Raw genomic sequence first — 15,487 nt, forward strand, 5'->3', positions numbered from 1 at the left:
CTGGATTGAAATATGAGATCGTTATCATTCATTACAAGCTAAATTCAGAGAAACAAGGTGGACAATCCCATCGTCCTTATGACGGCTCCTTCAGATTCTGCGTAGCTACATCAGATCAGCAACACTGTAGCCTTCCATGAGGTAGGACAACCCATACCTTCCAAGTGGAAGAGAACGTTAGACTGGTAGTTCTTGAACATCTGAGCCACAAGCTCCACGTTCATGTTCTGGATGTTGACCTCCTGATAGACCGCCGTGAGCATCATGCCATTAAACATGAGCAGAAGAAGCGTACCTGGAGGCTCTTGTTCATGACCATGATTGACTCATTGAGTTTCTCCTACCGGCAATCAGTCATGCAGGCCTTCAACAACGTGGGGATAGTAACATACAATGTTGCCAATAATTCGAGAAAGCAATAGCGCTTGCTGGTGCTCGTGTGGACTCTCCTAAGGTTTTTGATCAGTTTACCAAGTAAAGAAAGGCTCCATTTCCAACCTACCATTTTTGACTTGTTATCGAGATGGGCGTGATGTACTCGGTAGAGGCAATGTTTATTTGTTGCGCGACTATTAGGTATCATCTACAAGTATCACGTGATCTACAGTTGTCTTTATTTCCCTGCTGTCGCTGCGCGCAATGGGCGACAGGAAGTATTTAGAATATGATCTGAAAATAAAATTCCAATTTTCAGAGATTTGGACTTGAACGTTCAACAGCTATTCTGTTCCCCAACACTGCGCCAGGTCACTTTGGAGAGTGTCCGCCGTTTGTCATCTGGTTACCGTACCAGCGGATGACCATGTTCCAGACACTTTGAGCTTCTACCGCGACATCAAGATTAAGATTCTCTACAACGTCAAGACCGCGCATCATCCACTCCATCCGCATCGTCGTTTCACAAAAAATCATCAATCATGGGTGCCCCTCCTACTCCTGCCGAAAGTCAGGAGCATCAGCAACTCCTCAACCGCCTGGACATCGCCCAGGTTCCACGCCCCTTCCGCAACCCGCACTGGAGGCCATCGCAGCGTCGCAACAAGAACGTCAAACAACTTATCTCCGAGAACTCCAGAAAGGAGGCATCTGTTATGGCGACACAGGCGAACTCTGGCGCATCGACTCCTTTACAACCCAGCACCGACGGCAGCCAAACGCCCGTTGAAAGCGCCGCTCGCACGAACATCGCCCAGGCGGCGCAGAGCCTATCGACGCTCGTCTTGGAGAAGAACGCAAGGGCAATGCTTCCATCGGGGCCAGCGGTGACATATACCAACATCGAATCGGCTCCATCACTCCATCCGTCACAGCACACGCGCTACTGCGATATCACGGGGCTTCCGGCACCATACACAGACCCCAAGACTCGGCTCAGATACCATGATAAAGAGGTGTTTGGGGTCATTCGGACATTGAGCCAAGGTGTTCCAGAGAGCTATCTCGAACTGAGAGGAGCTCATGTCGTGCTGAAATAGACGGTTATCCATCATCTTACGAAAGTTCTACGTTCCTGCACACCAAGAGCAGGTAGGTTACAATATAGACACTCCGAATTCAAAGATTAATTTGTTGCTCTATTCAGACTATCACTTGCAAGATACAAGTGCATGTACGACCAACACAGTCAAACCCTTTCCACCCGCCGTGCCCCTCTCGAGACAGGTTCAAGAAAGCGCTCCGGCTTATTCGTGATCTTTACGAGAATCGATCTTCGCCTCGTGCTGAAGCACTCGACTATTACCGACGCTCCACGGACGGAACGTCAGTTACAGCATCCAGGGGATGCTGTCGTCGCGGCGTATACTTGGGTTGTATATGGCAGAGGCCAGGAAGCGGCAAAAGGAATCTCATGAGCGAAGGGGTTGCGAACCCCAGATTGATCATGGCTTATCAATTCTGGACATTATCCGATTCATCCTTTAATAATTCCGAGTTCGGATCTTGATAGGTCTTCTAATGGAATTTTCGTAGTTAGTCCAATGAGAACCTTTCCGCCTGAATAGGATTTCAGCATCTTAAATTATAGAAAGCGGAAACAGGGCCATCAATAGGCCATCGTAAGCTCGTTGCAAGTCGCTTTGGCAGAGGAGGCAAGAGGACACGAGAGAAAAACACCCAATTGTGCGGGTTTTCGGTAGGACGTCCAAGCGCAACAGACCGCCCACCGCATCCGGCATAGACCATCCTCAGAACCAAAAACGAACGTGGCAGAAACGAAAATGTTGGGAGCATGCGTTTATTTACAGAGTTCTAGGGAGATTGCTTGAGTTTCTGCCAGACCGGAAGGCGAAGCTGAGAAATTCGAGTACAACAACTCCAGATTTCTCCCTGAATATAAAGCACTCGTCGTCGCGACACTCGGCTGACCTGTGATCCCTATACGCGAGCAACGAGTCCCTTCAATTTGAGTACAGTGTACAATACTCTCCGCGATTCACCTGACAAACCTTCAAGATGCCCACCATGTGGCTTTCGGACAACCAAAGTAGGACCGTCGGAGCATTATCCGATCAGAAGCGCTTGCTAACATGTATATCAGAAATTGGTGTTATCTTTTGTTCTGCAGGTAGGCAAGACCGAATCCACTACCGTGGATCCTCTCCCCTTTTCTTCGTTCCGCCGTTATGCTCAGCCAGGGACTGACGTGGTGCGGCTATAGGGGGCCTGTTCCTGTTCGGAGGCGTTCTGATGTTCTTTGATCGTTCGCTGTATGTATCCTTTTGATATATCCTTTGGGAGCATTGATGCTAACGTTGGGACCTAACACAGGCTCGCGATGGGAAACGTATGTACCCCATCCTCGCAAATCCCGCTGCTATTGATCACGCGACAACCTTCGCAAAGACCATAACTGATGTCGCACCAGGTCCTTTTCCTCATCGGCTTGACGTTAATCATTGGATTTCAACGGACACTCGCCTTCTTCTCGCGCCGCCAAAAACTCAAGGGCACTGCCGCCTTCGCAGCAGGCATCCTCCTCATACTGTTCCGCTGGCCACTGGCAGGTTTCCTCATCGAATTATACGGTCTCTTCATCCTCTTCGGCGATTTCCTCGTAACAATCGGTCAATTCGCAGGAAACATACCGGTCGTCGGTCCTTATATCAAGACGGCCTTGGAGACCCTGGCAGGTGGGAGACGGAACGCAGAGCTCCCGGTATAATAGCCACAACGCACGCCGGAAATCGCCTGTCCTCGGACGAGAGTCTTCCACCGGGGACGAATAGGAGTATCGACGATGTTACGTGTACGACTATACAGACATGATGTCAAGACGGCCATGACACGGCGTGAAGATCACGACCGCTTCCGCAGTTTCGCTTCATTGGCGTTTGAGCGAGGCTAAAATGGATTGGGTCCGTATGAGCTGATGTGATATAATTCTTATATTTTGTAATTACTAATCCTTCGTGCGTCGGTAGCAGTCTCCTGCCACCGGCTCTTATCTTTCTTCGATGCGCTATATCATACATAGAATAGAAACAGGCAAATCCAACGCTTGGTGTGCATCGCGATCGTGCCTAAGGGCTTGGAATATAGCATATGATTTTGTCATCTCTAGAATTGCGAGTGTACTAAACCAGTACATATTGAAGATATCTACGTGCTATGGACAATTAAGACATGACGCTGAGAAGAAAGGTCACCAGCATAGTTTCACATCCGACTAAGGAAAAAGTGGTACACCGCTCTTCTGCCGTTTCGGAATAAAAATAGAAATAGAAAATCGAACAATCAAGACAACTTCATTTTTCCGCGTTCCTCTATCGCCCTACCGGGGGTTGTTGATGTAGTCGACGAGGTTCTCGACAACGGCTGCGGCGTTGGTGGTCTGGACGGCCTCGCCGTGGTGGGCGACCATGACGCAAGAGACGGCCTTGACGACGACGATACCCTCCTTGCCCTATAGTGATCAACCATTAGCGTTCACCATTTCCCAACCCCTAACCTCAAAGGTCGGTAACTGCATATGAAAATGTAGTTGAATACCTTCTTGCCGTAGAGACTGCGGTCATCAGCCCTGATGGCGACGAACTTGTCTCCTCCGACCACGAAACCGGTTTCGAAAGCACTGCCGGGCTTGTCAAAAGCAGCCTTCAGACCCGCGATTTCCTCCTTCGAGATCTATAGCGAGGCGAAAAAAGTTATTGACGTGATCAGGAGGGTGCTTGTTTCCATGGACATTGCCAGAGACTGGGCCGGCGCTCCGCCAAATGTGATGCCAATGTCGGAACGTTCTTCATACCTGGAAAGTAGGGGACTGGGCCTCGACGTCGGAGAAGTCGTAGCTCAGGATGGCGGCCTTGTCAAACTGGCCGGAGCCCATCAGACTGGTAGATTTGGCTCAGGTCAGAAAAGATGCGGATTTCGAAGAAAGATTGGTGATGCAGCGAAGGCGGGGTAGAGGTGGGATGTACGATACCTGGAATCAACATATCCTGTTCGGTAGAATTCAGATGTTAGCTTTGTTTTTATCTTCTGTAATAACCATAGAGGATTGCAAATCCAGCTAAAGTCTATAACGACATATCCAACGCAATAGCCGTACCTTGCCAAACTGCCGAGTGCTGACCCATGTTGGTGGTCGTGTATAGAGCGGATAAGGGGAAGCTATATTGTCGAGTCGTTAGTTAAGACCAGCCAAGAGGGATGGACCAGCAGGGATTAAACTGACGGAAATAGGAGGAAAGAAGGCGACAAGAAGTCACAGCAAAAAAGTTGGAGATGATGATGGTGGTTGTGGGTTAAAGAGGGGAAGAGAGCACAAGGTGATATTTAGAGTGGTGGGCGAAAGAGACAGCAATGACAAGCTAAGGTAGGTAAAGTCAGGTTAAGGTGGGGTGGGCTATCCTATCCGTCTTGGAGGCAACGCCCCGCCATTGTTCTTCGTGATGGTAAGTAATACTGAGAGTTGGCGAGTCTGTGACTGACAATTGATTCCATTCCTCGCTCTCAGAATATTATCCAAAGTCTCATTCTAGGGCCTGTTGATATATTAATCCCCAAAATGTACCCTGATATGTACTATCCAGCGTCTCCATCCTGTCACTCTCAGCAGTTGTATCGCAACGGCTCTAGTTTGAAAGCCAACCACTTTAGTTGACGATAGTTGACGATAGTTGCTAGGCTATTCTTCTGCTTTGTCTAAGTACGTCCAAGTCTCTTTCCACAGTTCCACTTTGAACAGAAACCCAGCAACACCCACCGATCAGCAGAGTTTGTCTTTGGCCTTCCCAAGGCTCCCCTTCACCGCCTGTTCTGGTCTGAACTGTTTGAGTCTTGTCCATGTATGCGCCCGACTCTCGTCATACTGAAGGGATGCTCGGTGCCTATCTTGAGATGTCGTAGCCTGAGTAGTACTTGATGTCTTTGACTCATGGGCTCATAGATTTGTATGGGGCACGTGCCTGTCATCGTTGTACACTAGTCAGCCAGTCACGCGGCGATCATGTGTGTCTCTTGCTGCTTTGGGATTATTGTTTTCTTTGCTTAAATAACCTCTCCTTGCACAAGACTTGGACTAAACTTGACTCATCCGACGGCACTGAATATTCGTTCAACAGACTCCCTACAAGAATAGTTTGCCTCGTCACCTTAAAGCTCTGCAATAGCCTCGAAGACATCTTCCCACGACTCTATCGTGGCGGATGACCTTACCGTTTCCTATGTCGCTTCATGTAAGAATAAGGTAGCCGATGATGCGGGAAAATGTTATTGATAGGCACAATACGATGCAGGGTGCTTTTCATCTAGTCACACAACATTCGCAATTGAAATAGCTACATGGGATTTGTTTTCATCGCGAGGTTCATAATTGCCTTGCCAGTGGGATAACCACTTCCATTGCAATCTCACGTGAAGGGAGGTCTCTGTGTTCTAGTCTAAATCATTGTCCATTGCGAAAATCCTCCCCGAAGTTTTCAGACCACTGGGCGAATTACCGGACGACTCAGCCTTATTGCAAAATCATAGCGTGACAAGAGGCCAGTGCTGGCTAGGGCAGCTCCTGGCGCTTAACATATATCTACTCTACTTGTTGATCATCACGCTTCTCCCATGATTATTGCCAAGGTACCATGACTGCCAATTCATTACGTGGACGGAGAGGACAGCCCGGGGTTCTAGCCAGATGTGTGAGATTGAAACTACCTTAGTCTCGCGGGCGTGGAAAGATCATTGGCTGATCCGCCGTTGTTTCAGATAGAATGAAACTTCGCACTTTAATGTCTCGGGCATCCTAACAGGAGCTCCCGAATCCTTTCATTTGATGTTGTTAGTATTGGTACGCCAGCGGAATACTCGAATCTTGCACGCCCCGTGGTTGGACATTGGGTCATTGGACTCGAATCCTGCGACAACTTTCGATACCGCAATCAAATCAAGCGTCCTGTGCGACTCTTCATGGCCTGACTGCAGTGTGCGCTGATGCACTGGCATCGCTCAGCGCGACTCTTCCCGACGATGCTGGTCAGATGGACAGTATACAGCTCGCGCTACACAGATTATTCGACTGATCGTCTCTTGTCCCGAGGCGGCGCTAGATGAAGTGTCCCTTAGATAAATATCTGATGGCGTCGTCAAATCTACATTTAATCTAAAATCTGACACTAGCCAGCCCGCTACCAACAATATCAACCAGAGGCAATCTGTTCCTGTTGCTCCACAATGGTTAGTTACTAGACACCAGAGCGAATCGTGGCTGGGCCTCCCTTTATTATCAGACTTGAAGGCCACTCTCGCTGTCGTTGCTAATGCTGCTTTCTCACTCCGCCATTGCTCACAACCACTCCGAAGGCCTTCTGGAAGGCTGTCCATTCGTTTACTCTTTTTTAATTTCGAGACTGTGTCCTTCGTTCATTCTCTAGACTCTCGTTCACTCTTTCCATTTCTCCTTGTACTCTCGCTTCGTTTCCTTGTTCTTGCGGGAACGGCTGCACCAGCAGTCGGCCAGCAGAATGGCTCGAGGCATCTTCTTAGGGAGGTCGCGCGCGCCAGAGGCAATAGAGATCATGTCAAACCCTGTTCTGAAGTATTCGGACCCATTACCACGGACAGATCTGAGAGACGTCGAGAGCGTGACCAACAACAGCCGCCCTGTAAACCGCGCTGTTGCGCAATGGGACTTTCAGCGCCCCAGAACAGCAGATGGGCGTAAATCGATCAAGAAGGGGCAATCTCTCAATCCCGGTTTCGACTTTCAGATCGCCGTACCTCCCGCTGAAGCAGTACCTTTACCCAAGAGCCCTGATGACGATCCGAATGCAAACATGATCGGCATAGCCTTAGGTAGCCCTCGCATGGCCGAGCCGCAGAGTATACTCTCGCAAATGCAAGAACAGCCGCCTGTTTCAACTTCGGCGAGCTCCGAAAAAGCCTCGCCCCAAACGAAACCCTCAAAGCGCAAACCGAGCAAATGGAGGAAGATTGGCGGATTGTTCAAGGCAAAGAATGCATGGCCAGCTACCCCCAACCAGCCATTCTATCAGCTTCGCTGTAACGAGGAGTGGCCTCTACAGGAGTCCACCCATTCAGTCGACTACGAACGCCAATGCGAGGCTGGGAAATTGGAGGCTGAGAACATGGCTCCTACGCCTCCTAATCCTCCCCACCTAGAAATATGGCCGTGTACCGATGGGGGGAATGAACCCAAATCCTACGTTCGAAGCAACCTGGAGACGGCTCCTCAAGGCTCAGCCAAGAATAAGGACCTTGTACCTGGTGCGAAGCCACCCACTGCAGGACCTTTTCTGCAAATCGACATTCCCGACATCCAGCTAGAAAGGTATAGTGTCATGTTTGGCGGTGTTTTGAATCGAAACCAGCCCTCGTTGTTGAAGAGGCGGAGTAAGACTTTGGAAGATGTGAGGATCCCAACGCCAGGTGTATGTATCCTGATTTTCTGCGCAACTATGTTTCTTTGACTGAAGCCGTGATTAGGCATCCATACCATCACCGGACTTTCAACCACCTCGACGACGGGCGACATCGCCGCAACCACGACTTCACAGCTTCAATCTGTTCCCCGCGCAAGCACCTATCTGTAAGGCGTCGAAGGTTCTGGGTTCTCAGAACATACCAAGAGGCCCCAGCCCTTTCCATCGAAGCCAGACATCGCTCGCTGGATTAGGCCGACAGACACCCACAAATGATCCAAATCACATCCTCTTGATGGTGCAGAGTCCATCCATCAAGTCCCCCGTGTCGCATCAAACCAAGAACTCTGTCTCGTCGATTCTGTCAACAGTGTCAATGGACTCTACTGAGGAAGAAAGCCTTCTGCACAAACTCAAACAGACGAAAATCTACCTGGACAAAGAACAGGAGCCTGAATGGGAAATCATCAGCAAGAAGCCGACAAGGGAGGCCTCAAGTCCAAGTCCGAGCCCTATTCAGAACCCAACTCCCAGCCCAAGGCAGAGAACACCACCCTTGGCCCTAACGATTAACACGCAAGCCTTGCCATCCACAAGGTCCAGCATAAGCTCCGCCCCGTCACCCCACCTCTCACCCATCAACTCCGCTGCGCGTGACAAGACCGAGCGCAATATATCTCCAATGGAAACTCTTTCCGCAATCTCCCGGTTCTCGACCACACGCATGCCCCTCAGCGACGATAACGAGGACACCGAAGCGACCGAGGCCATCGACCCCATCCCCAAGGTTGAAGTCTCTATCGCCAGATCCGTCTCCGTCTCGCGAGGAAAGAAGCAGGTCATCGTGCCCATCAGGCCAAGGGCGGAGAGACTGAGTCCCGACGAGAGGCTCGTAGTCCGACAGGCGAAGACGCCGCAGGTACGAGACGCGCACTACGGCCATCGGCGTGGGAATTCGCAGGACGCCAGCATCGAAACTATATAAATCCCTCCGTGAGCATTCGGGGTCATTCTATGCATTGGCTCGGGTCTCAACAAAGGCAGCGAATTTCCTTCTTCTGACTGTGTTCTTGGTGACGATTTATTGTTTATTTACGTCCATTTCAGCTTCTGCATTGCATTGAGGCTCGATGTTTTGGTTACTACAGCTAATTGTTTGTTTCGGTGGTGCCAGGGTGATCTTTTCTTGTGTACATATTAATGTGCGGGCAGTACAGGTGATAGGAAGGACCAGGGGCGCGAAGTATCTTAGGTTATACTCTTAGAAGTTTCATATATGACGAGTCGACGTTCCCGTTTCATGTTTAGCGCATCTATCATCTTGTCTATATTCTAGGGGAAAAGGGCGATGCCATATTCCCTTGCTGGCTTGTCTTGATACACCGTGAGGAACTACGCCTTTTCGGGATAATTCGACGACTCAGGCAAACTCTGCGTCTCAGGCTTCGACTCCACCTCCACATTCGATACCACCCACTGCATCCCCGGATAGGTATCGCTGATAACCTTGACATTCACACCCTTCCCGGTGGCACTGGTATACTGCGCCAGGAAATCCTGCGGGAACTTGACAGACGACCGCACAGTGAGCGGGCCATTCCGATGGTTATTCCTGCCGGAGGAATTCTGGCTGGAGCCAGAGCCGGAATTGGAGCCCTGATTCTTGTTTTTTACTGGCCAGGACACGCGCTTCAAAGCAAGCAACTCGCCGTCCTTGCCGTCTGCGGAGGCGCTGCAGACGATCAGGAAGTATCCCTCCGTTTGGGGCTTGGGGAAGCGAGGGGCGTAGACTCTGTGTTCGGGGTTTGCGGGCGGGTTGCGACGACTCAGAGATACAGTGATACCGGTCGAGGAGACATTGGCGACGGACACGGAGACCTGTGGTAGATACGAGGCGGCCTTGTTGAATTGTGCAGGAAGTTGTAGTTTGCGGACAAGACTGGAGACGGAGGCTGTGGGGAGGGACGAGAGCGCAACGAGGGAGCCTGGGAGGCCCTGCAGCTTGGTTGTGGGCTCGATGCCGGGAAGAATCGAGAGTGCGTTGTCCTCAGGCCATCTTGCGGACTTGATGCTCTGGAGCAGGCTCACGAGCGTCTCGCAGGCGCGGATATAGCCCAGTTCGGCCATGATGTCGATAGAGGCTTGGATGATACGGATGCCTTGGTCCAGGACGGATGTCTGGTCACCGACGTAATCGGAAATCGGAAGATCGATTCGCGACATGTACGCCTGCAAAAGCAGGAATGCCTTGACGTGTGGATCCCACAGCGGCAGGTCTCCCATGGACTCAACCGACAAGGGCAGATTGCGAGCTAACTCGGCGTTAATGAGATCCTCGTTGTGTCTGACAGGCAGCTCGTCGAACTCCGTGGCGGAACACATCCAGCTAAGGACATCATGGAACGTGGGATTAGGCTTCGCATGCGACATCAGATACCGGACAGTCTTGTGCGAGAGATAGTAGTAACTCATGATCTTGCCGAACGGCGTTGAGTCGACCTCGCCAGTTGCCGAATCGAACACAACACAAGATGACTCTGCCAGCTCGCTTAGAGACTTGTCGACCAAGTCAATCATGAAGTCTTGAGCTATTGCTTGAGCAGCCATCGTATTATGTTCCTCCGCCGAAATCTCAAGCCCATAATACGAAGGGTTCTTGTGCAGTCTGCGGAAGAAAAATGTCCATGTCAAGTAGTCCAGAGCGTCTTGCTTCGTTGCGATTGTGCCGGCGGAAATTTCGGCTCCCAAATGATTGTCCAGAACCTTGTGCAGTGTAGACTCGACCGGGAAGCCTGTATGCAGGAAATGCTTATAGAAAGCTTTCTTCGACTCTTGGGTAAAGATGCGTGCAATACCGGACGAATCGAACTGCGGACGTCCAGCACGGCCCAGCATTTGCAGAACGTCGGTCAAGTCCATGTCTCTGTAACCTTCAATTTTGGCGTCGAAGTACTGCGTGCCTTTGACCACCACAAGATGGGCCGGAAGGTTGACGCCCCATGCGAGAGTACTCGTTGCCACGAGAATCTGAATTTTGTTGTTCGCGAAGAGTTCCTCCGCCAGTTGTCGGTCAGACTCGACTAGACCGGCATGGTGCAAGCCGATACCGAAACTGAGTGCCTCGCGGAGCGCTTCGTCTTTGACTCTCGTGAGATTGAGCTGCAGATCCTCCTCCGACATACGCACAAAGCGACGCGGATTGTCTTCCATGCCGCAGTAGTTTATCAGGTCTTTTGCAGTCAGTCGAGTTTGTCTTCGGGACGCAACGAAGACGATCACAGGTTTCTCTGGAGAGTGGCTCTTGATCGCAAGGAACGTAGGACGGTTCATAGACTGCATGAGCGGGCAGAATCCACGTTGCTCGGGGAATCCATCAATATAGATCTCCAAGGGTACTGGACGCACAGAGTGTCGGAAATTGAACAGTCCCTCTTTGACGCCCAACCAGTTGGCCAGGTCAGTGGCATTTGCGCAAGCCGTAGACATACCCATCAGCCGAACAGAACCCTTGGATTGCGATGCAATATAGTTCATACGGGACACGATAATCTCCAGAATTGGGCCTCGATCACCGCCTAGTAGGTGAATTTCGTCGATGATTACCAAGCTCACTTTCCGCACATAATCTCTGGTCTGCCAACTACGAGAGATACCGTCCCATTTCTCAGGAGTCGTAATAATGATATCCGCGTCCCGGATGGTTCTCGTATCAGGAGTGTTGTCACCTGTCAACTCGACCAACTTAAGACCCATCGGTGCGGCGAGACGCTTGCCCCAGTCCAGGACTCGCTCGCGGACGAGAGCTTTCATCGGAGCAATATACACAACCTTTGAGCCTGGTTTCTCCCTGAAAGCCCACCACATTGCCAGCTCACAGGCCACTGTCTTTCCACTTCCAGTTGGAGAACCGAGGAGGACATTAGCTGAAGTATGGTACAGCAGATGGAAGATCTGTGTCTGCATTGGGTTGAAGAACTGGAACCGTTGACCGTAAAGCTCTTCCAGAATGGGGTTTTTAAGGGCAGAGATAGGTAGCGGCTGTAGATTAAGGAGGTCCGTATACACGCTTTCCGTGTCTGGGCGGATCAAATGCTGAAATGAGACCGGTGTCACTGTCTCCGCACCCAACCAGCGATCAGAGATTGCACGAACGTAGATCTGGCTCGGTAAAGGGTCTGAGAGCGGAATGGTAAAGTTGAGCTCATGTTCGTCATACAACTTCTTCCGGCTGAGAATGAAATATTCGTGGTGGTAGATCTCCGAGGTTTCCGAGTTTTCGACCCAGATCCAGTATGATTCCGAGGCTCCATGGTGCCTGTCGTTCCAAGTGAACTCGGGATACAGGCTCAGCCGGATTCGCAAGACGTCACGATTCAGAGGAGCAATCTCGGCCTCCACGCTGAGAGTAGGGAAATTGTCCAGTAATTTGGACAGCGTCTTTCCCATGCGCTGGTTATGAACGAGCTGGCCGATTTCGGCAACGTCCATTTCCCTCATTGACTCTAGTGATGAAGAGGGCAGCTTCTCATCCAGATTCTTGAGGATCGGTTGTGGGAGATCAAACTGATGGAATGGGTGATCAAAAGGCCAGATCTGTTTCTCAATAGACTTGCAGAGCGACAGAATTACCTGGCATTGATAACCCCACCTGCGGTTCAACGCAATCATGAAGAGAGCACGGCAGATACGAGCAGCATTCTGCGCTACGTAGCCCATGTCGGAAACCAGAGCAAAGTCCTCGAGATTTGCGCGGGAGATGTACGATTGCAGAAGAATATTGGTCTTCGTGTGGGGAGAATCGTTGCCACCTTCGACTTCTGTCTGTATAGCTTCGTCACGAAGCCGGTCTAGCTCTTTCGACTCATTTTCCCGAGCTTGAATGTTGTCAAATTCGCCACTCATACTGATCATCCTCAGGACATCTGCCTCACCAGAACGAGGGCGCATCATCTCGTTGAAGATCTCAATACTGGTTTGCAAAACGTAATACTGACTCGCAATACGACCGACGTCCTTTGCCCGCAGTTCCTCGGTTTTCTCATTGAATATGATCATCTGACTCTTTTGCAAGACGCGTGCAGCTTGAATGATCAGTTGCCGCCGTCTCTGCACCAACATGGGGTCATCGCGTATCTCGGCAAAATCGATGCCGTAATTGCGCGGCTCGCGCAACATGCGGACAAAAAGATACGAGTAACCGAGCCATTGTACCCCCTCGGAAACAGAGGTGACTGTACCCAGAGAGATCTCGGCATTCAGGTTGTCGACGAGTCGACTGGAGAATCGAGATTCAATTGGCTGCTGCGAGGTCACTGCAGACAGGTAGTGGTGCAGTTTGTCGTGTGTAGTACAGATGAAGCCGATACCAGTATCCTGGAATTGAGGACGTCCAGCACGTCCGAAGATCTGCAGGACATCAAGGATACCGAGGTCGATAAATTTACCTTCCTGAGGATTATACAGCTGAGTGCCTTTGATCACGACTGCAGCGGCGGGAAGGTTGACACCCCAGGCAAGAGTGGCAGTACAGCAGAGCACCTTGATCAGGCCCTCGGAGAACATGCGCTCCATCAGGTTGCGGTCACTTCGAGTCATTCCGGCATGGTGAGTACCAAATCCGCCGGCGAACAAGTCCCTCAACTCACGGGCCCGCGCATGCTTCATATCTCTGAGGGCGTTGGAGTAGTTCTCGTGTTCATGGCAGCTGAAGAGGTCTTCGCAGCCATTCTCGACGGCCATTTGCCGCAGCATTCGAGCGGTCAAAACGGTGTCTTTCCGTGAATGCACAAAGACCATGATTTGATGCCCTCGCTCGAGCATCTCACGCACTTTCTCGAATGCCACGATGTCAAGATTTTCGCGGGATTGTTTCGAGCCTGCTTTTCCTTTCACACCGATGAAATGCTGTTCGAGAGGGACTGGCCTAAACGACGCATCAAAGAAGAACAATCCAGCCATTTTGTTCACTTTCAGAAAGTCGGCTACGTCGACATAATTTGGCAGCGTAGCGGAAAGACCAACTATACGAATGAGCGACTGTGTACTTTCGACCTGTCGCTGCGTTCGCGCAACCAGAGATTCTATGACGGCACCGCGTTCATCATGAAGCATGTGGACCTCATCGATGATCAAGAGGCGCACTTTCTGCACGAGCTCCGTGTCTCCTGTGCTCTTCCGGGTGACGACATCCCACTTCTCAGGAGTCGTGACAATAATCTGCGTTTCGACAATCTCGCGCTTCGTGAGTTGCATATCCCCAGTCAATTCCCTGACTCGGATACCAAGCCATGCAAGTCTTTTCCCGAGTTTCTCAGTGACCTCCGCGGCCAAGGCCTTCATCGGCGCCACATAGACAATCTTGAAGTCGTCCACCTGTACTGCAAACTCCGTAGCATCGGGCTGTTCAATAGGGTTCGGCACTGTATTCTTGCCAATTGTATTAAGGATCGTCAGCATGGCAGCATCAGTTTTACCAGCACCAGTTGGTGCACAAATGAGCATGTTTTCACTGGTTTTGTAGGCCACATCATAGAGCAGACTCTGCATCCGATTCAGAGTCTTGTAGCCCTTGAAGGTACCCCGACACAGTCCATCCAGCGACTTGATCTCAATCAATTTCTGCGACGACGCCAGCGTGCCCACCCTCGACGCCGGAATCTCAAACTCGGTGTACCGCTGCTCATCAATCTGCTTGCTACCCACAGGGAGCCCGTATCTCTTCCCACCCAGCGCGAGCGTATTCCTGGAATCGTGCGTCTTGAAGACATGCGGGTACCGGGGTTCAGATCTCGACTGAGTAGGTAATAACGGCGCATGCTTATGCTCAAAGTCCTGCTGCCGCAACGCCTGTTCCCGCTCGGCCCTCGTTTGTAACTTTCCCGCCATGAGGCCATCCGTCTGGGCTTCCGTCTTCGAGGTCACGGAAGCGAGGATCTCCGCTCGGTGTCCGATCAATTCAATGACGAAGTCCAGATCGTCGAACCCAACAATTTCGGCCAGCGACATCTGCAGCTCGTCATCTCCGCTGTCGGTGGCTAGTGAAGCCGTGATCTGCTGGGCTAGCTCTTGCGCGCTCATTCCGGGTTTCTGGAGGGCGATGGCCTGGCATTTCTGCTCCAGCCATGCTTGGTCGTAGAAAGAGGTTGACGGGGCCGAAGGGAGAGGGACGCCGTTGATGTCGTCGAGGTCATCGGTGGTTTCGTCATCGGAGCTGATAATATCCCAGATATCATCCACAGTTCCTGGTGAAGAGTAGTCATCGTCAAGATCCAAATCTAAATCGTTTCCATAGCTGAAGTGTTCAGTGGCGGGGTCCTTTGGGAGCTTCAACGATGCAATCGCCTCGCGCATTGCTGTGAGTTGGGAGAGCCACTGCGACTCCGTAGGTCCTGTTCCGTCCATTTTGACTGGGATTTGACGTCTAAATTTTGTATAGAAATAATGAATTACCAGAACGGAACAGGGTATAGATTCAGATCAGAAACCTTCGGTGTTGAGAACTAGTGTGTCATAACATAGCCAGCAGAGTGAGTAAGCCAAAAACCGCCTGGGTTCGGTGTTGGCCTGGGGCACCGCCACCGTCGCATCAGACTGCGGAGTAAGAACATCGCTTG

At 51.0% G+C, this 15,487-nt stretch overlaps 6 protein-coding genes across 6 annotated transcripts; 3 read left to right on the top strand and 3 right to left on the bottom strand.

Annotated features, from left to right (window-relative positions):
* Nucleotides 1–76: 76 nt before the first annotated feature.
* On the bottom strand, nucleotides 77–505 carry Aspvir_003404 (DASH complex subunit DAD4; the record flags this gene model as incomplete). The annotated part of the gene is made up of 5 exons (XM_043274988.1): nucleotides 77–105; nucleotides 158–242; nucleotides 296–340; nucleotides 393–449; nucleotides 503–505. 5 exons carry the CDS (start codon nucleotides 503–505, stop codon nucleotides 77–79), a joined length of 219 nt encoding a protein of 72 aa, XP_043130923.1.
* Nucleotides 506–917: 412 nt separating this feature from the next.
* Nucleotides 918–1,475, top strand: Aspvir_003405 (uncharacterized protein; the record flags this gene model as incomplete). The annotated part of the gene is made up of 1 exon (XM_043274989.1): nucleotides 918–1,475. One exon carries the CDS (start codon nucleotides 918–920, stop codon nucleotides 1,473–1,475), a length of 558 nt encoding a protein of 185 aa, XP_043130924.1.
* A 979-nt stretch (nucleotides 1,476–2,454) lies between these two features.
* Aspvir_003406 (Got1 family protein) lies at nucleotides 2,455–3,163 on the top strand (the record flags this gene model as incomplete). The annotated part of the gene is made up of 5 exons (XM_043274990.1): nucleotides 2,455–2,485; nucleotides 2,540–2,566; nucleotides 2,660–2,708; nucleotides 2,770–2,785; nucleotides 2,867–3,163. 5 exons carry the CDS (start codon nucleotides 2,455–2,457, stop codon nucleotides 3,161–3,163), a joined length of 420 nt encoding a protein of 139 aa, XP_043130925.1.
* Nucleotides 3,164–3,772: 609 nt separating this feature from the next.
* pfy1 (profilin) lies at nucleotides 3,773–4,327 on the bottom strand (the record flags this gene model as incomplete). The annotated part of the gene is made up of 3 exons (XM_043274991.1): nucleotides 3,773–3,904; nucleotides 3,991–4,125; nucleotides 4,247–4,327. The coding sequence occupies 3 exons, from the start codon at nucleotides 4,325–4,327 to the stop codon at nucleotides 3,773–3,775; spliced, it is 348 nt and encodes a 115-aa protein (XP_043130926.1).
* Nucleotides 4,328–6,956: 2,629 nt separating this feature from the next.
* Aspvir_003408 (uncharacterized protein) lies at nucleotides 6,957–8,859 on the top strand (the record flags this gene model as incomplete). The annotated part of the gene is made up of 2 exons (XM_043274992.1): nucleotides 6,957–7,883; nucleotides 7,939–8,859. 2 exons carry the CDS (start codon nucleotides 6,957–6,959, stop codon nucleotides 8,857–8,859), a joined length of 1,848 nt encoding a protein of 615 aa, XP_043130927.1.
* A 407-nt stretch (nucleotides 8,860–9,266) lies between these two features.
* On the bottom strand, nucleotides 9,267–15,275 carry Aspvir_003409 (RNA helicase SLH1; the record flags this gene model as incomplete). Its single annotated transcript, XM_043274993.1, has 1 exon — nucleotides 9,267–15,275. The coding sequence occupies one exon, from the start codon at nucleotides 15,273–15,275 to the stop codon at nucleotides 9,267–9,269; it is 6,009 nt and encodes a 2,002-aa protein (XP_043130928.1).
* Between the last annotated feature and the right edge of the window lie 212 nt (nucleotides 15,276–15,487).

Source organism: Aspergillus viridinutans (genome assembly GCF_018404265.1).
Source record: "Aspergillus viridinutans IFM 47045 DNA, scaffold_15, whole genome shotgun sequence".
Taxonomy (NCBI): domain Eukaryota; kingdom Fungi; phylum Ascomycota; class Eurotiomycetes; order Eurotiales; family Aspergillaceae; genus Aspergillus; species Aspergillus viridinutans.